The sequence below is a fragment of the Pecten maximus genome, chromosome 12 (genome assembly GCF_902652985.1).
Source record: "Pecten maximus chromosome 12, xPecMax1.1, whole genome shotgun sequence".
Classification (NCBI taxonomy): Eukaryota; Metazoa; Mollusca; class Bivalvia; order Pectinida; family Pectinidae; genus Pecten; species Pecten maximus.
In genome coordinates, this window is record NC_047026.1 from 39,983,005 (window position 1) to 40,004,539 (window position 21,535).

Sequence of the window (21,535 nt, forward strand, 5' to 3'; positions counted from 1 at the left end):
AATTTTAGGGCTTGTTAGTCCCCTGCCGTTTGAAAAACGGGGGGACTTTAGGATTACCCTCCGTCCGTCTGTCTGTCTGTCACGCAATAGTTGTCCGGACAACTCTTCATAAAGTACTACTCCGATTTTAACGAAACTTGGTATACATAATCAGTATAACATGTAGTTGTGCATCCCACATTTATTTTTCTCGAAAATTCATTTTTCAAAATGGCTGTCGGCTTCTCATTGGTTGAGGCTTGTCCGGACAACTCCTCCTAAAGTACTACTCCGATTTTAACGAAACTTGGTATACATGATTAGTATAACATGTAGTTGTGCATCCCACATTTTTTTTCTCAAAATTTCATTTTTCAAAATGGCCGCCGGTTTCTCATTGGTTGAGGCTTGTCCGGACAACTCCTCCTAAAGTACTACTCCGATTCTAACGAAACTCTGTATACATGATCAGTATAACATGTAGTTGTGCATCCCACATTTTTTTCTCGAAAATCCATTTTTCAAAAATGAATAAGTGCACTACTAGCTCAGGCAGGGGACTTTGTATTGCTGTTGCAATACTATCCATCCTTGTTTCACCTGATTTCTGTCCCAGAACAGCAGAATCTATGTGCTATTTTAAAGATTTGTTTCTGCAGAAAAATGCCTATGAAAATTTCTTTAAATTGATCATAAGTGACTGAGAATTTATATATAAGATTGACAGCTTGTCAAACTCTCTCGAGTAGGTTTAACTTTATATCAGAAGCTTTTTTTAAATTTTTTTTTCTGTATAATTATAGATGAAGCTGAGATATTTTGTTAAACCTTTTTGTAGAATGATATTGGTGGGAATTGTTACGTATAATTATGTAAATGAAGCTGTGATATGTTGTTAAACCTTTTTGTAGAATGATACGTGTGTGATTGGTGGGAAGTGTTACGTAGAAGGAGAGTTTTTTACCCAGGATCCCACCAGGGTTTGTTTCCCAGAAACCAGCAGGGTAACCTGGACTGAGGTCAATGGTGAGTAGGTCAAAGTTTAGCTGTGGAAATATTGTCAATAGGTCAAGGTCATTTATCAGTAAAATGAAAGGTTAATTTATAGACAGGGTTGATAGTGTTATGTAAGACAATGGTATGAAGTGTCAGTGGAAGTTATCTACGACAATCATACACATTTGCTAACTGATAGTTAATTGTGTAGTGAAAGTATAGTGTAAACAAATTGAAAGTAAATTTGTAAACAAGATGAATTGATGTATTATAAAAATCAAACCATTAATTAAAAAAAATTCTTAATCTGTTTTTGGGGACAACAGTTCATTCTATTTCATCTTATTTAATTTTCATCAACAGAAATTTTTCTTTTCTTTATTTTACAGCCACTATGATTATTGCTATACGAGAACGATTCCTGTCCATATCTGGGAATGTGATAGAAATGATGAGTGGAAACATGTCATTCAGTGGCCAGATTGGTTTGGTGAATGGTTTTAAAGGCGATTATGCACTCTCATTTAATGACATATCAGCATATATTAACATAACAAACACCCTGGACTGCCTGAATGACCCAGATCTGTGTGCCGGACGGGGATTTACATTCCGGTTCTCTGTCAACGTCTTGACCTTGACAGACGGTATGGTAATGTTTTCATCAGGGGCAGATAATCCTGCTTACCGTGGAGTCGTGATGTATTACAGAAGGGGAAGAATCTTCCTTACTGTAAGCACCATGCATGAAGAATGGACCGTGTCCACGAGATTTTCCAAGGTGAGGACTTTTATGGAGTTTGAGTGGACATGGAGTAGAAGCTTTGGATTAGAGTTTTTCATTGATGGTGCCAGTAGAGGGCGCACTGTAAACTTCATCAGGCGTACAGTCTTTGGGTACCAGCTCGGCCATCTCCATATTGGAGGATTCTACAGGGCGGGATCTACTGCACACTTTGTACTTGGACAATGGCAGATGTTTAATTGGCACAGAAGTGTAATATCTGCTGTTGGTTTTCTTATTGGTAAGATATGATCACAATTTATTGAAGAAAGAAATTATGAAATATTGTAATTGAGTATAAATTAGAAAAATATCTTAAGCAAAACTGGGAAGAAAATTGAAATTATGCTTAAAACAGGGGTACCCAATCACAGTATTATGCATGGCTTCTGGTCACTAGATTTAAGTTGAGCAGGGGTTGGGGTATTATAAGTCTGGCTCACCTCAAGTTTTACTCACCAGTTAGATCTGATGCTACACTCAGAATTGATGTCAATTAATAAAAGTTTTTGGCAGTTTGTCCTAAAATTGGAATTTGTTCGATGATCTATAAAGAGAACAACATCTACCTTGATATTAATTGCACTGAAATGGGTTTTTTATATTTCAGAGTTCCCAGAACTTCCTGAAAAGCCTGTCATATCTGTGGATTATGACAGGACAAAAATGGAGACCGAATTCACTTGTAAGTTTGACAAGCTAGACAGAGGGGATGTCATCTACCTGTTGGACTGGAAGGTTAATGATGTCGTCGTGAAATCATCAAGTATAGATGACGACATGGATGTGATGGATGAGGCAACCTATGGTGATGGAGGTTATGGCGTCAAGGTCAGTTTCCTAATCACTGATGTTAGTTTTTATCACAAACTTGGTATGTGGGATGCCCTAGAGAATGGCAATGGATTTTAATATTAGACAAGCTGAAAGGGAAGATTATTGTCATAAAACTTTATTTATAAACCATAATAATTTAATGAACTGAGCATTTATCAAATGAATGCAACTATGAAAGTTCTTACCCTCTGATTAAAAATTTGCCTTTGAATCAAAATTGATATTTCACTTTGAATTAAAGTATCTGACTTTTTTTTTCTCAATTCAACCTTGTGTAACAGTGCATATCTTTTACAATAAATTATAAAAAAAAGATCTGGTTTATTACAAAAACTGACAGCAGACAACACTGTTGTAGGTTTCCTGTCATGTGACACCATGCTATTCCTATGACTGTGGTAACACTCGTGGACCACAAAGACACAGCCTCACTTTCACAGCAGAAGTCCGGGTAAGTTTTACCATACCAGGTGACACCATTGAAAATAATGGCAATGAATAAAACTTAGATATCACCATCTTCTCATTTCTTCCATTGTTAGGTAATAATCAATCAGCATATTTTTGTGGCAAAGCGTTTTAGACTCTTCATAGTTTATTTCCTGTCTGAAATGTGTCTTCATAGTTTATTTCCTGTCTGAAATATGTATATCGCATTTTAAAGGCCGCTGTTCAGCAAGGTCAAATGTCTGAAGGACTTTGTGAAATACTCCTAATGTTTTGAAATAGAAGTAATAAATTTTAACATGATATGGTATGTTTTTACCAGGCTGTGATATGCATGATTATTTTGTGCCAAAAGAATTTAGTGTTTCCCTATCTAGGAAAAATCTAGGACATTTTTGCTGTTATACACCTGCAGTATTTGGTTTGGTACAGAAAGTCTATAAATTTTATTTGTTTTGAATCTTTACAATTTTAAATTCTAGCATGAAATTGTAAAGATTTTACTTAAATCACTGTATAAAAGAATCAATATATGCTGAGCATGCACACATTGCATTTGAACAAATGACCCAAGGTAATTTGAAATTTATAAATTATAGATTGATAAACAATATAAATCCGATTCCAGGCTGACACTATAACATGTATCTCTCCTAGGTGGTGACTACTGACTTGGAGGTCCATGAGGGAGGTCCCGTAGGAGATGTACTCGTTCAGAGCACAGTGCCCCCTGTACTGTTCTTCCCACCGGCACAAAGGGCCAACAGCTCCTGCTTTGTTAGGCTGACGGCAAAATTCCAGGAAGAAGAGGAAGTGTGTCCTAATGGGAATTCTCTACACCAGGCAGTGCTGGGATATAGGTGGGAATATCATCACTGGTTTTTACAAAATAATAAATGGTTTTTATTTTCAATTAAGACTTGATATTCATTCTCCAATTAAAGAAACAAAACAATACCACTGAAATCAAACGAAGCATTAGCCTGTGATCTGCTATATAAATTCTTGATGTCTTTACTCCTATAGGTACCGCTCCTCACCTGATGAGGCGTTTTGTGGTGGACTTATCTCCATGGAAACGTGGGAGGATGAGTTCCGTTTGCCTGTGGCTGCTACTGTTGATCTGCTGTATGACGGAGAGGTGAAGCGCCACCTGAATGTCACAGCCTCCGTACACTGTGGAAACAGCACAATCTTCAATGATACCATTGGACAGGTCAAGGTCACAGTTACTGATGGCGACAAAAGTGTCGTATGTAAATCCATCAACGACCCCCACATGACCAGTTTTGATGGCTGGTACGTAGCTTTATATTCAGCTTTGAATGTAGTTTTATGATTACCTCTACGAGATCCACTTACCTTGGTCACAGTCACAGATAGGGACTAGCCCTAGGAATATTCTTAACATGCAGATTGATAGGTCCAGCTGTGCCTATTTAAAACTTAATTGCTGAATTTTGCTAATTTTCAGAATGTCAACACAAAATATGATTGATACATCTAGGAAATGTTGTGTTCTTCAATTGGCTTGTAATTATTAGTTGATTCTGACAGAAATCATTGAAACTACAGTTCTACTTAATCATATCAGTTAAAAGTGGATTATGGTGGAATCTATCTTTCAAAGTGGATTTAAAGGACCTTCGATATGAATTTTAAATCCAAACAGGAAACACCACCATTGAGGGACCCTTGTTAAACAAAGATATTTATATCCACAGGAAATTCAACAACTTTTTGGAGGGAGAGTTCAAACTCTATGAACACGACTTCTTGCCATTTGAAGTGAGGACATTTTACCGCAGTTGTAACAAGCGTGCCTCATGTAATTGTGCAGCAGCCATACGATCGGGTGATGATGTCATTTTGTTTGATCGGTGTGGGCCCATAGCCGGGAAATCACAGCCATTGGTTATTAAAGTCTTCCTGAATGGTGTCCTTACCCCAGGGACAAGGGTCGTACGGTTAGCTGGTGGAAAGAAATATGAGGTACATGATTTTATCACTATTTTAGTATGAATTATTGAAGAGATTGGACTCAAAGCTACACCTCTCCCCTGTTCATTGTAATCATAGGAGTGCTGAAGTGCAAAATAAAACTAGCCTGGTTATATATACCCAATGTATGTATATAATTATACCTATCAACATCTGATTCTATCTGGTCATAAACACACAATCTCTGTATCTGGTCATGAACAGACAATCTCTGTATTTGGTCATGAACACACAATCTCTGTATCTGGTCATAAACACACAATCTCTGTATCTGGTCATAAACACACAATCTCTGTATCTGGTCATAAACACACAATCTCTGTATCTGGTCATAAACACACAATATCTGTAACTGGTCATAAACACACAATCTCTGTATCTGGTCATGAACACACAATCTCTGTATCTGGTCATGAACACACAATCTCTGTATCTAGTCATAAACACACAATCTCTGTATCTGGTCATAAACACACAATCTCTGTATCTGGTCATGAACACACAATCTCTGTATCTGGTCATGAACACACAATCTCTGTATCTGGTCATAAACACACAATCTCTGTATCTGGTCATGAACACACAATCTCTGTATCTGGTCATAAACACACAATATCTGTATCTGGTCATAAACACACAATCTCTGTATCTTGTCATAAACACACAATATCTGTATCTGGTCATAAACACACAATCTCTGTATCTGGTCATGAACACACAATCTCTGTATCTGGTCATGAACACACAATATCTGTATCTGGTCATAAACACACAATCTCTGTATCTGGTCATGAACAGACAATCTCTGTATCTGGTCATGAACACACAATCTCTGTATCTGGTCATGAACACACAATTTCTAGAAACTAGGTAATTCTGTCTGGTACACAATCTCTTATCGCGATACACAACTCTCGATATCTGTCGAAAACAAATCTCTAATGCATACCCATCTGTATCTGTCATGAACACAACAATCTTTACTTCTGAGGGATCCATCCTGAACTATAATTATTCATCACAATATCGTGATGAATCTTAAACTTTAAAGACTTTCTATTGGTTTTATATATACCATATATCATAAACAAATCTGCTACACACATCACCTATACATTCAGACATCTTTGTACTTTAAAATGACATCCTCATAAAACTTCAAAAATGGTGTTATCAGTATTTACAGCCATAGGTCATTGATCAAGTACATGTGTCACAATTAAGTCGGAAATTCTGATATTATGTTTGTGCTGGAAAGGTGCTAAGATATTAAAATAACAGATCTTATAGCAAGAAAAAAAAAATAAAAATAAAAAATAAAATAAATTAAAGATGTTACCGCTGGGACAACAATGGTATACAAAGTGATCAACACATGTTACGAAGTGTAACGCTAAAACCTGTATAAACATGTCTGACATTTATAAGCCCATCTTTCCGTGCATTATGATTCCATGGTGAATTGATTTACTTTGAAAACAACTCACTTATTTTCCAAACATAAAAGAACGGGGGCATTCATAGGTTTCTTTTGTCTTTGTATTCTATGTGTGAGATCGCCCGCTGTACCCAATATGGATCACATGACTGAATCACATGACTTTTCATGTATAGTCACATGACTCTCATAATAAAAATGGTAGCCAAAATGAAACAATTGCATAGTTAACTGGTACAGTACTTGCAGAGTCTTGCAGATGCCATGTCTCCAATAGCTCATCATTCACAAATTTAAAGTCGTTTCTAGATAAGTATGCAAAATCAAGTATTTGTGAAATCAAAGTGGTTTACAGTACCTCCCAGTGTGTTTTTATTATTTTCAGGTGTACTTGCCCCACGGTATGATTGTTATCATAAAGGATGGTAAGAAGAAAAGAAGAAGTCTGATTTTATCAATGTTTGGGTGAAGGCTGGAGCATCAGATTACAAGAATTCTAAGGGACTTTGTGGAAAATGGGATGGGGACCGGGACAATGACAAAACAATGCGAGATGGTTCTCTGTACACCGGATCAGCCAAAGCAACCTCGGGAATTCTCACGGAGCTGGCTGTATGTAGATACCAAAGTATTAAAGAACACATATACCCTGTCAGAGAGTTGGTTATTACAGGACAATGATGATAAAAGATTGGTAATTCAAATGATTTGAGTGCTTAGCCATGGGCTTATTGCCAGATGAATATGGTATTCTGCTATCTTTAAAATGTCCCCTTACAATTGAATGTGTTATCATTCTAGGATTAACAGTACTAAGGAGGGGACCTTGTATACTGGGTTCTGTCCCTTGGATGTGGAGGATGTTTCCATGGTAACATACTGTCAGTGTGGCATGAATTCCTACGGAGATTGTGGTAATACCCTAAATATAGCAAACTGCGGTCCACCTCTAACAACGAAATCACGACGGAAGAAAAAAGGTATATGTATTTGGAAATAATGATTAAATCTTCAGGTGGCCTATAGTAATCTCAGTGTCACTCTAACTGGCATTCAATCTGTTTGTCTGTCCATCCTCTGTCATCACTCTGTCTGTCTGTCCATCCTCAGTGTGATCACTGTCTGTCTGTCCATCCTCAGTGTCACCACTGTTTGTCTGTCCATCCTGTCATCACTCTGTTTGTCTGTCCATCCTCTGTCATCACTCTGTTTGTCCATCCTCAGTTTCACCACTGTTTGTCTGTCCATCCTCAGTGTCATCACTCTGTTTGTCTGTCCATCCTCAGTGTCATCACTGTTTGTCTGTCCATCCTCAGTGTCATCACTCTCTGTTTGTCTGTCCATCCTCAGTGTCATCACTCTGTTTGTCTGTCCATCCTCAGTGTCATCACTCTGTTTGTCTGCCCATCCTCAGTGTCATCACTGTTTGTCTGTCCATCCTCTGTCATCACTCTGTTTGTCTGTCCATCCTCAGTGTCATCACTCTGTTTGTCTGTCCATCCTCAGTGTCATCACTCTGTTTGTCTGTCCATCCTCTGTCATCACTCTGTCTGTCTGTCCATCCTCAGTGTGATCACTGTTTGTCTGTCCATCCTCTGTCATCACTCTGTTTGTCTGCCCATCCTCTGTCATCACTCTGTCTGTCTGTCCATCCTCTGTCATCACTCTGTTTTTCTGTCCATCCTCAGTGTCACCACTGTTTGTCTGCCCATCCTCAGTGTCATCACTCTGTTTGTCTGCCCATCCTCTGTCATCACTCTGTTTGTCCATACTGTCATCACTGTTTGTCTGTCCATCGTCAGTGTCATCACTGTTTGTCTGTCCATCGTCAGTGTCATCACTCTGTTTGTCTGTCCATCCTCAGTGTCATCACTCTGTTTGTCTGTCCATCCTCTGTCATCACTCTGTTTGTCTGTCCATCCTCAGTGTCATCACTCTCTGTTTGTCTGTCCATCCTCAGTGTCATCACTGTTTGTCTGTCCATCCTCTGTCATCACTTTTTGTCTGTCCATCCTCAGTGTCATCACTCTGTTTGTCTGTCCATCCTGTCATCACTGCTTGTCTGTCCATCCTCTGTCCTCACTCCCTTTTTGTCTGTCCATCCTCTGTCATCACTCTCTGTTTGTCTATAGAATATAGAAATGGTGTGTAGAATATAGAAATGGTGTGTAGAATATAGAAATGGTGTGTAGAATATAGAAATGGTGTGTAGAATATAGAAATGGTGTGTAGAATATAGAAATGGTATGTAGAATATAGAAATGGTCTATAGAATATAGAAATGGTCTGTAGAATATAGAAATGGTCTGTAGAATATATATATGGTCTGTAGAATATAGAAATGGTCTGTAGAATATAGAAATGGTCTATAGAATATAGAAATGGTCTGTAGAATATAGAAATGGTGTGTAGAATATAGAAATGGTATGTAGAATATAGAAATGGTGTGTAGAATATAGAAATGGTGTGTAGAATATAGAAATGGTATGTAGAATATAGAAATGGTCTATAGAATATAGAAATGGTCTGTAGAATATAGAAATGGTCTGTAGAATATAGAAATGGTCTGTAGAATATATATATGGTCTGTAGAATATAGAAATGGTCTGTAGAATATATATATGGTCTGTAGAATATAGAAATGGTGTGTAGAATATAGAAATGGTGTGTAGAATATAGAAATGGTGTGTAGAATATAGAAATGGTCTGTAGAATATAGAAATGGTCTGTAGAATATAGAAATGGTCTGTAGAATATAGAAATGGTCTGTAGAATATAGAAATGGTTTGTAGAATATAGAAATGGTCTATAGAATATAGAAATGGTCTATAGAATATAGAAATGGTCTATAGAATATAGAAACGGTTTATAGAATATAGAAATGGTCTGTAGAATATAGATATGGTCTATAGAATATAGAAATGGTCTGTAGAATATAGAAATGGTCTATAGAATATAGAAATGGTCTATAGAATATAGATATGGTCTGTAGAATATAGAAATGGTCTGTAGAATATAGATATGGTCTGTAGAATATAGAAATGGTCTGTAGAATATATATATGGTCTGTAGAATATATATATGGTCTGTAGAATATAGAAATGGTCTATAGAATATAGAAATGGTCTATAGAATATAGAAATGGTCTATAGAATATAGATATGGTCTGTAGAATATAGAAATGGTCTGTAGAATATAGATATGGTCTGTAGAATATAGAATTGTCTGTAGAATATAGAAATGGTGTGTAGAATATAGAAATGGTGTGTAGAATATAGATATGGTCTATAGAATATAGAAATGGTCTATAGAATATAGAAATGGTCTATAGAATATAGAAATGGTCTATAGAATATAGAAATGGTCTGTAGAATATAGAAATGGTCTGTAGAATATAGAAATGGTCTGTAGAATATAGAAATGGTCTATAGAATATAGAAATGGTCTATAGAATATAGATATGGTCTATAGAATATAGAATTGTCTTAGAATATAGAAATGGTCTGTAGAATATAGATATGGTCTTAGAATATAGAAATGGTCTGTAGAATATAGAATGTCTGTAAATATGAAATGGTCTATAGAATATATAATGGTCTTGTAGAATATAGAAATGGTCTATAGAAATATAGAAATGGTCTGTAGAATATAGAAATTGTCTGTAGAATATAGATATGGTCTGAGAATAAGATATGGTTTGTAGAATATAGAAATGGTCTTTAGAATATAGAAATGGTCTGTAGAATATAGAAATGGTCGTAGAATATAGAAATGGTCTATAGAATATAGATAAGGGTTGTATATATATGAATGGTCTTATAGAATATAGAAATGGTCTGTAGAATATAGAAATGGTCTATAGAATATAGAAATGGTCTGTAGAATATAGAAATGGTCTGTAGAATATAGAAATGGTCTGTAGAATATAGAAATGGTCTATAGAATATAGAAATGGTCTATAGAATATAGAAATGGTCTATAGAATATAGATATGGTCTATAGAATATAGAAATGGTCTGTAAAATATAGAAATGGTCTATAGAATATAGAAATGGTCTATAGAATATAGAAATGGTCTGTAGAGTGTAGATATGGTCTGTAGAATATAGAAATGGTCTATAGAATATAGATATGGTCTGTAGAATATAGAAATGGTCTGTAAAATATAGAAATGGTCTATAGAATATAGAAATGGTCTGTAGAGTGTAGATATGGTTTGTAGAATATAGAAATGGTCTATAGAATATAGATATGGTCTGTAGAATATAGAAATGGTCTGTAGAATATAGATATGGTATGTAGAATATAGAAATGGTCTGTAGAATATAGAAATGGTCTGTAGAATATAGAAATGGTCTATAGAATATAGATATGGTCTGTAGAATATAGAAATGGTCTATAGAATATAGAAATGGTTTGTAGAATATAGATATGGTCTATAGAATATAGATATGGTCTGTAGAATATAGAAATGGTCTGTAGAATATAGAAATGGTCTGTAGAATATAGATATGGTTTGTAGAATATAGATATGGTTTGTAGAATATAGAAATGGTCTGTAGAATATAGAAATGGTCTATAGAATATAGATATGGTTTGTAGAATATAGAAATGGTCTATAGAATATAGAAATGGTCTGTAGAATATAGAAATGGTCTATAGAATATAGAAATGGTTTGTAGAATATAGATATGGTCTATAGAATATAGATATGGTCTGTAGAATATAGAAATGGTCTGTAGAATATAGAAATGGTTTGTAGAATATAGATATGGTCTATAGAATATAGATATGGTCTGTAGAATATAGAAATGGTTTGTAGAATATAGAAATGGTTTGTAGAATATAGAAATTGTCTAGAATATAGAATTGTCTGTAGACATTGAGGGTTTTCATACAGTTCTATAGTACTTAGAGGGATTTTATTTTCTGATCACCTCAGAATATTGGCCCCTTTCTGTTGTGTTCCAACGTAGATGTAAATGTTAACCTATATTCTTTTGATTTGACAGGTGTGGATATCACTGATAGGTTACTGGCAGATAATTCTCAGCAGACTACAAAGTGTTTCCTGGATGAAACTCAAATGGACTTTGAGTATGATCCTGACTACGTATCTCCAGTAAGTTAAGATCCCAGTCCTCGTATAACTACCTACACTTTCCTCAGTACAATCAAGTAATCAACTTTGGTCATTTTGTTTCAATCGCAAAATTCACGAAAATAAAATGCTCACAAAAGAAAGTTGGTTTTAATATACTTAACCAACCTCAACTTTCTGACATTTGATATGTAAATACCTGGGGCCTATGTCTACAAAATTGTATCCAATTAAGTGACCTTGACCCATATTTATAATTATTGGGGCTATTGTTGGAATTTAACAATTTGTTTTTGTTTACATTTAAAGCAAGATCACTATAGATGTGGTAAAAAGTGATTTATAATTTCCTTGTTAATCAAGAGGGGTAGGATAATAATATCATGTTGTACCTTATGGGGGTAAAACACACATATGACGTTTGCTAATGTCACAGTTGTCCTAGCTATTCCATATAACATGAGTATAAACTAATGCAACCACATTATATAAATAAAACAATTGTATGTATAGTTGTTGTATTATTGTTGCAGATATTTGTTAAGATATGTGACATTCCAAGTCACAGTTGTCATATTAAAAACCAAACAGTATTCTATTTTGTATATTGAACCTTCAGAAAAGTAAACAGATTTAACTTTGAATAACACATGACTTTCTTTTACATGAATAACACTTTTTTTCACAATCAAAGTTGAAGGTGACTTATGGTTTTTCATCGCAAACAAATTCTTCTTTTGAACAATGAAGTCCAGATTACATGTACCAGGAAAATTAAAAAAACCAAAATAAAAAAACAACAACAACAAAACCCAAACAAATTCTTCAAGTACATGGACTTTTTTCTTTGTGTTTACTTGATTTACCTAAAACTTTGGTTGAGTGTAAAATGAAGCATTCTGTTCTATTCTTTTACTGAAGAAGTGATTAAATTTAGAAAAAAGTAATCACTAGACTGGTCGTTCAACTGTAGGGTAATAGTTTGTGCTTCTCTTCATAGAAAACCTGTGACAGAGGTAGGTAAGAATTTTGTTTGATACCAACGTGAATGATCAAACCGGCTCTTATTAATAGGTACCCACATGGCCGACAGAGTCCGGAATAACTTACCAAGCCGCTCTGCAGTATTGTCAGAATTTTGTCCTTGGAGTGTCATGGTCATCTCAATGTTTGGGCTTAGCCAATATTCAATTTGACCTGTCTGTGGAAGGCTGTGTAGAAGATATTCAGGTAAGAACTAGGTCATTGAGGACATTTTTTTAACATCCACTTTCATCTTTATGTTTGAAAGATACAAAACATGTACTGGTAGGAAGAATAGAATAAAACACGTACTGGTGGGAAGAATAGAATAAAACATGTACTGGTGGGAAGAATAGAATAAAACATGTACTGGTGGGAAGAATAGAATAAAACATGTACTGGTGGGAAGAATAGAATAAAACATGTACTGGTGGGAAGAATAGAATAAAACATGTACTGGTGGGAAGAATAGAATAAAACATGTACTGGTGGGAAGAATAGAATAAAACATGTACTGGTGGGAAGAATAGAAGGAAACATGTACTGGTGAGAAGAATAGAATAAAACATGTACTGGTGGGAAGAATAGAATAAAATATGTACTGGTAGGAAGAATAGAATAAAACACTGGTGGGAAGAATAGAATAAAACATGTACTGGTGGGAAGAATAGAATAAAACATGTACTGGTGGGAAGAATAGAATAAAACATGTACTGGTGGGAAGAATAGAATAAAACACTGGTGGGAAGAATAGAATAAAACATGTACTGGTGGGAAGAATAGAAGATGGTAGGGAGACTTCATCTCGAGGATACTTTATCAAATCAGCTGAATGAATTAGCTTTGTATTAAACAATTTTAACACTGAAATGTGCTCCCAATGGATCACTACTCAGGTCCATATGTCAAAGGTCAAAGGTCATAGTGACATACTATAAATAGAAAATTGGTTTTGCTTGGCCAATTTGTTTTCCACTCAAAATCTGTTGGAATATTTCCATTGTAACATCACAGGATGCTGTTGTGTATGTACTCACAACTTTATTTCTTATCGGGGCCCCAATCTCATCAATATTTCTAAACTTAATAAGGAAATTCTCTGACTTGAATTTTTGGAAAGCAATACAGAACTTAAAGACAGATTTCTTTCCCTTAAATTCAGTAATGCTTTTCTATGGAATGTATGAGTTAAGGAACGTTGATGGGCCAGAAAGCTTGTCATACTCTGACATCAGCACTGATCGTTGATGGGCCAGAAAGCTTGTCATACTCCGACATCAGCACTGATCAAGAGGAATTGGCATAATTGGTTTGTTAGTCAGCACAGATCGTGGGGGATTGGCATAATTGGTTTGTTAGTCAGCACCGATCTAGAGGAATTGGCATAATTGGTTTATTAGTCAGCACAGATCGTGGGGGATTGGCATAATTGGTTTGTTAGTCAGCACCGATCCAGAGGAATTGGCATAATTGGTTTATTAGTCAGCACAGATCGTGGGGGATTGGCATAATTGGTTTGCTAGTCAGCACCGATCGCAGGGGATTGGTATAATTGGTTCGTTAGTACTTGGTGTTTATATTGATAATCTAATGCTATGTACTGTCTGGTATCTCAGCTGACTGACGACCAAAGCTGGGCGGCCACATTGCTGGATAATATACAGGAACAGTGTTCCATAGAGCTCACCTTCAACCTCACTATTTGGATCTCGATTGGTGGCACGTTTGAACTTCCAAATCTAGATAACGACCTGTGTCCTGGTGAATGTAGCGGCCATGGCTTGTGTAATGAAGGTAAGTTCTAAGTAAACTGTCGGGGATGAAAATATGATTTAAAATAAGATTCAGTGACAACCATATTTGTAACCAATCTATACTTCTTATTGTTATTTTCGTATGTTAGGTGTGTGTGACTGTGACAATGGGTTCCTTGGAGACGATTGTGCTGTTTCCGTGAGTGATATTCCATCGGTGACCTCGTTCGGACATGGCAGCTTCTTCTGGAACATCAATCTACCGTCCTTGGGAAATCTCCTCACAATTTACGGGACAGATTTTGTTGACATTGATACTCTCACCTGCCACTTCCTGTTACGAAATGTAAGTTCATCGATAATGTTTCATCCTTATCGTCCTCCATTATGAACGTCCGTCAAAATTAATTTAAGAAGTTCTAGTAGTGTACATGCTTCATGTACACAATATGAGGAAATGTTTCTTGTAAATGTTCATCCAGGTTCAAACATAAATGCTATATATATATATATGCTTTGAAATTTTAACAGGACTTTCACTTGTTTGTTGGCTACATTAAAGCAAGAGCATTGCACTCATGTTTTAGCAAATTACAAAGTGTGTGTTTATTGCTGTCATAAACAAACAACCGTTGTTGCAAAGTATAGGCTTTTACAAAATCAGGAAAATAATCTGTAAAATGTGGCTGTGCTTTGTCACATGGTATGGACTTTAAAGCTGATTAACATGAGGCGGTCCTGTACTAATTGTGAAATTTAAAGGTTGAGCTTTATAAAAAAAAAATATAAGACTATTGCTGTTTAACAATCCCATCAAGTAGGAGCTTTCTCTCAGAGAAATAGTTAAGCTTCACATTGAGCTATCGTTGACTGACTAATACCAAACATGGACCTCTACCGTGACAAAATTTAGAATTTATAAAGAAATGTTTTCTGTAAAAGTATATTGTGAATTGAATATTTGTAGCTATCTTCAGGATGCCAAAACAAATAAAAGGGAAAAAGAAAAAAATGGATTCTAGATTTGTGATATAATTTTTCTATAATTTTTTTTCCCTCTTTCTCATGTCATAGATTATCCCATGACAGAGACCAACCATATGCAGAGCTATTGAAGATGCCTTTTTTTTTTTACAAAACAGTAAGAAATGATTCTAACATGGATTTATGTTTTCTTCAGGGAACAGAGTTAAAGTTACCTGGGATCTATGGTAACTTGGAAGTGATGCAGTGTCCGATCCCTGGTATTGGTTTCTACCAAATAAGTGTTAGTAACAATGGCGTGGATCGTGCTACCTCAGGACTGAACTTTGTGGTGTACAACGCCCTGTGTGAGACCTGTACACTCACTGAATGTGTAGCCAGGGTAGGTAACTCTTGTATCATAGACTCATCATAAAGATCATAAGTTATGTGTGTTCAATCATAGCTGCTGTATTTGATATATAATAATTGTACAGCCATAGAATCTTGGTATCAACCTAAAGTGATCAGAACAGAACATCAGGTTATAATTTTCCATGCCAAAATATTTAGGTATGTCCATACTATTGTTAGGATGTGAAGTAATCACAACGCGACATTGATTTCAGGTGATAGATTGACCAAGTTGTACAGCCAGGGTACAATCTTGTCGCTGGGGATAAAGGTGGTCTGTCAGTCAGAGATTGTCATTATAAGAAACTTAATCACATAACTGGCATGGTTTATCATTTAATATATCTAGGTCATAAACTCATTAGACTTGTCACTAATAACACTTGTCGCTGGGGATAAAGGTGGCCTGTCAGTCTGAGATTGTCATTATAAGAATCGTAATCACATAACTGGCATGGTTTACCATTTAATATATCTATGTCATAAACTCATTAGACCTGTCACTAATAACACTTGTCGCTGGGGATAAAGGTGGTCTGTCAGTCAGAGATTGTCAGTATAAGAATCGTAATCACATAACTGGCATGGTTTACCATTTAATATATCTATGTCATAAACTCATTAGACCTGTCACTAATAACACTTGTCGCTGGGGATAAAGGTGGCCTGTCAGTCAGAGATTGTCATTATAAGAACCTTAATCACATAACTGGCATGGTTTACCATTTAATATATCTATGTCATAAACTCATTAGACCTGTCACTAATAACACCATTGTGATGTCATAAATAATCTGTAAAATTACAATAAATATATGACGTCACATTATTGTCACTGCAAAAACAAATACAAAAAATACAAAAAATCCTGTCTAAACTTACCTGTCTGATATAACACAGATTGATTTGAGAGTTTTCACTTGTATTTTCATGATTTTGAGTTATGTGATAAAGAGAATCTTCATGGCTATATCATATGGCGTTATTAACACAAGTTTAATAATTTGATACATCACGAGCCATGTTTAATACGACATTGCCTCTCATGTAAGATCCTGTATATTTCCCCACCAGTTCTAACGATGGTACAGTTCTAACGATGGTATAAAGGACAGAAGGAAAGCAACACTTGTACTGCTGCAATGTAGAAAATATGTAAAACTTATTTATTACTAAGCTTAAACGAAATACAGATATAAAATTGGATGATCTCTCCTTTAACTAGTTTGTTACTGAAGTTCTTTGTGTAGCGAAACTGGACGGCTGAACATCTGTGGCCAGATAGCTCAATGGTTAGAGCATCCGTTAAGAGTTCTGAGGTTCTGGTTGGACACTGGTCTTGTCATTGCATTTTCCTGTTACAATTGTATAACGTTGTATTTTACAGTCGGATGTATGTGTTATTGGTGGAGTGTGTTACGGAAAAGGCTTCACTGAGCCAGGGAATCCAACTCGTGTCTGTTTGCCCAGCACAACCACTCTAGGATGGTCCACTCTCTCACGTAAATATTTTTTCTGTAACTTCTCAAATATATGTATCTGTTGGCAAAAATTGACTGGGTGTTCATATAGAGATTGAACGGTGTTTTTATTGCTTTTAGGGTGGTATGAACGCAATGGGATACAGACATATATGTCTTTATCCCATTGCGTTCATACCACCGTAAACGCAATAAAAACACCATTCAATGCATATATTTACATCACAAAGAGACGACTTCATGATTATGTTACCGATTCACGCGCTTATTAATCTTCTGAACCTTTTTAGCCCACCATCATCAGATGGTGGGCTATTCAAATCGCCCTGCGTCCGTGGTCCGTGGTCCGTCCGTCCGTCCGTCCGTCCGTAAACAATTCTTGTTATCGCTAATCCTCAGAAAGTACTGAAGGGATCTTTCTCAAATTTCATATGTAGGTTCCCCTTGGTGCGTAGTTATGCATATTGCATTTTGGGACCGATCGGAAAACAACATGGCCGACAGGCAGCCATCTTGGATTTTGACCATTGAAGTTTGTTATCGCTATTTCTGAGAAAGTACTGAAGGGATCTTTCTCAAATTTCATATGTAGGTTCCCCTTGGTGCCTAGTTATGCACATTGCATTTTGGGACCGATCAGAAAACAACATGGCCGACAGGCAGCCATCTTGGATTTTGACCATTGAAGTTTGTTATCGCTATTTCTGAGAAAGTACTGAAGAGATCTTTCTCAAATTATATATGTAGGTTCCCCTTGGTGCGTAGTTATGCATATTGCATTTTGGGACCGATCGGAAAACAACATGGCCGACCGGCAGCCATCTTGGATTTTGACCATTGATGTTTGTTATCGCTATTTCTGAGAAAGTACCAAAGGGATCTTTCTCAAATTTCATATGTAGGTTCCCCTTGGTGCCTAGTTATGCATATTGCATTTTGGGACCGATCGGAAAACAACATGGCCGACAGGCAGCCATCTTGGATTTTGACCATTGAAGTTTGTTATCGCTATTTCTGAGAAAGTACTGAAGGGATCTTTCTCAAATTTCATATGTAGGTTCCCCTTGGTGCTTAGTTATGCATATTGCATTTTGGGATTGATCGGAAAACAACATGGCCGACAGGCAGCCATCTTGGATTTTGACCATTGAAGTTTGTTATCGCTATTTCTGAGAAAGTACTGTAGGGATCTTTCTCAAATTTCATATGTAGGTTCCCCTTGGTGCGTAGTTATGCATATTGCATTTTGGGATTGATCGGAAAACAACATGGCCGACAGGCAGCCATCTTGGATTTTGACCATTGAAGTTTGTTATCGCTATTTCTGAGAAAGTACTGAAGGAATCTTTCTCAAATTTCATATGTAGGTTCCTCTTGGTGCCTTGTTATGCATATAGCATTTTGGGACCGATCGGAAAACAAGATGGCCGTCAGGCAGCCATCTTGGATTTTGACAATTGAAGTTTGTTATCGCTATTTCTGAGAAAGTACTGAAGGGATCTTTCTCAAATTTCATAGGTAGGTTCCCCTTGGTGCTTAGTTATGCATATTGCATTTTGAGACCAATCAGAAAACAACATGGCCGACAGGCAGCCATCTTGGATTTTGACAATTGAAGTTTGTTATCGATAATTCTCAGAAAGCACTGAAGAGATCTTCCTGAAATTTCATATGTAGGTTCCCCTTGGTGCCTGGTTATGCATATTGTATTTTGAGACTAATCAGAAAACAACATGGCCGACAGGCAGCCATCTTGGATTTCGAAAATTGAAACTGGTTATTGCTATTTCTAAGAAACTAATGAAGGGATCTTCCTGAAATTTCATATGTAGGTTCCCCAAGGTGCCTAGTTATGCATATTGTATTTTGAGACCAATCGGAAAACAACATGGCCGATAGGCAGCCATCTTGGATTTTGACAATTGAAGTTTGTTATCGCTATTTCTCAGAAAGTACTGAAGGAATCTTTCTCAAATTCCATATATAGGTTCCATTTGGTGCCTTAATCTTAACTTTTATATATAGGTTTCCCTTGTTTGAAAAGTACTAGAGGTTTCTTCTGAATTTACACAGATTAGTAAGACTTAGAAGAAGAGAAAAGTAGAGAAAAGATCAATCTGACATGGAACCTATGAAGAACATTCAATGGTGGGCGCCAAGATCCCTCTGGGATCTCTTGTTTTATTTCTTTATGCTAATTTTAACACAGTCAGAGTTTACTAAGCTGAAGAATGGAGAGATGTAAATATATGGATATTTCTACAGAAAAGTGTGCATTTTACTGGACAGTGTACAGTTGTCTTAAGGTTTAAATCTTTTACGAAGCGCAAGAAAAGTTTATGCTAAAGATTTGGTAACAGTATGTTGTCATATTTGAAAATGTTCATATTCAGGAATTTTCATAATGATAAATGTACTTGTTTTACTGTTTTCACAGGTACCAACATCAACATAAGAAGATTAAGTTTTCTGACAATCATAGGAAACATTCTGAGGACATTGAGTTTTAGCTTCACAGTAAGAGGTGGACCTGTGTTTGTCCCTGGTCCTACAGGGGGCAATGGACTGCTTCTGAATGGCCGTGATCAGTTTATTGCCTTGGATACCACAACAGAACAGTCCTGTTTTGGGAATTTAGAGACATGCTTTTTCGGTTTGACAGTTGGATTCAATTTGAAAGTTCTAACTTTTACAGAAGGAATGCGCATTATCAGTAATGGAGACAATCAAAGAGGTTTTTACGGGATTGAAATGTGGTACTCAAGAAATCGTATTTACTTATCCTGCAGTACTCGAACCCGAATCTACACGGTTTATGCTCCATTCAAATTCACCAATAGATTTATAAAGATAGAGTTTTCTTGGAGTTTACAAACTGGTCTTGGTTTATACTTTGATGGTGCTGTGGTATCCCACACTACTCAGTATTATGAGAGACAGGACGCAGCCTTTAATCCAGATTTATACATTGGATATTCCATCTCATTTAACGTGTTTTCTCACATTGTCATCGAGGGCTGGGGTGTTACTGAGGCCACCAGGGACGTAGCTGTGGGACTCGGAGCTACTATTGGTATGGACTTTTTGGTTCAATTTCTTTTTCCTATTTTAATTGTCCAAATGGGCAGATTTTTTAATTCAACATCTTGTAAACATCTTCCGAACTAAAAGTAAATTCAGTGCGTAGTTAAGGTAATGCAGCACAAAATAAGTATGTAGTCTAGGTAACGAAGTATAGAATAAGTATGTAGTCTAGGTAACTAAGTATAAAATAAGTCTGTAGTCTAGGTAACGAAGTATAAAATAAGTTTGTAGTTTAGGTAACGAAGTATAAAATAAGTCTGTAGTCTAGGTAACGAAGTATAAAATAAGTATGTCTAGTTAATGAAGTATATAATAAGTATGTAGTCTAGGTAGCGAGGTATACAATAAGTATGTAGTCCAGGTAACGAAGTATAAAATAAGTATGTAGTTTAGGTAATGAAGTATAAAATAAGTCTGTAGTCTAGGTAACGAAGTATAAAATAAGTATGTAGTCCAGGTAACGAAGTATAAAATAAGTATGTAGTTTAGGTAACGAAGTATATAAGTCCAGGTAACGAAGTATAAAATAAGTATGTAGTTTAGGTAACGAAGTATATAAGTATGTAGTCCAGGTAACGAAGTATAAAATAAGTATGTAGTTTAGGTAATGAAGTATAAAATAAGTATGTAGTCTCGGTAATGAAGTATATAAGTATGTAGTCTCGGTAATGAAGTATATAAGTATGTAGTCTCGGTAATGAAGTATATAAGTATGTAGTCTAGGTAATGAAGTATATAAGTATGTAGTCTCGGTAATGAAGTATATAAGTATGTTGTCTTGGTAATGAAGTATATAAGTATGTAGTCTCGGTAATGAAGTATACAAGTATGTAGTCTTGGTAATGAAGTATATAAGTATGTAGTCTCGGTAATGAAGTATATTATAAGTATGTAGTCTGGGTGTGGGTTATTTCTTATTTTCTGATTTTGATGCAGTGTCAATATATGATTCACAAACAGAGTCCAAACAGTTTAAGTGAAAAATAATCATTCACTCTCCTGGTAGTGTGACAAGGGGACCACAACCTGTGGGGGATGATTCTTAAGTTGACAAACAAGAGTCTTAAATTGTGGTCTTATGTATCATATACTCAAATCTCAACCCTAGGGTGATGTCGCCAATATGGATAATGTTACTGGATACAGAATTCAGATGTGGTAAAATACATGTCAATGGAGTTTACACCACTATAAAGAAGACAACTATTCATTCAACTTCAGGAATGTTAAAAA

At 35.9% G+C, this 21,535-nt stretch overlaps 1 protein-coding gene across 1 annotated transcript in view; it reads left to right on the plus strand.

Moving 5' to 3' along the window:
• LOC117339040 overlaps window positions 1-21,535 on the plus strand; it is a 107,468-nt gene that overhangs the window by 1,884 nt on the left and 84,049 nt on the right. The window contains exons 4-19 of the mRNA XM_033900404.1: window positions 891-1,005; window positions 1,365-2,000; window positions 2,370-2,590; window positions 2,955-3,047; window positions 3,701-3,903; window positions 4,070-4,342; window positions 4,768-5,010; window positions 6,954-7,094; window positions 7,284-7,462; window positions 11,495-11,604; window positions 12,658-12,813; window positions 14,223-14,400; window positions 14,510-14,706; window positions 15,541-15,726; window positions 17,125-17,239; window positions 19,656-20,291. Of these exons, the coding sequence (XP_033756295.1) occupies window positions 891-1,005; window positions 1,365-2,000; window positions 2,370-2,590; window positions 2,955-3,047; window positions 3,701-3,903; window positions 4,070-4,342; window positions 4,768-5,010; window positions 6,954-7,094; window positions 7,284-7,462; window positions 11,495-11,604; window positions 12,658-12,813; window positions 14,223-14,400; window positions 14,510-14,706; window positions 15,541-15,726; window positions 17,125-17,239; window positions 19,656-20,291 (3,682 nt within the window). The remainder of the gene's footprint in view (window positions 1-890; window positions 1,006-1,364; window positions 2,001-2,369; window positions 2,591-2,954; window positions 3,048-3,700; window positions 3,904-4,069; window positions 4,343-4,767; window positions 5,011-6,953; window positions 7,095-7,283; window positions 7,463-11,494; window positions 11,605-12,657; window positions 12,814-14,222; window positions 14,401-14,509; window positions 14,707-15,540; window positions 15,727-17,124; window positions 17,240-19,655; window positions 20,292-21,535) is intronic.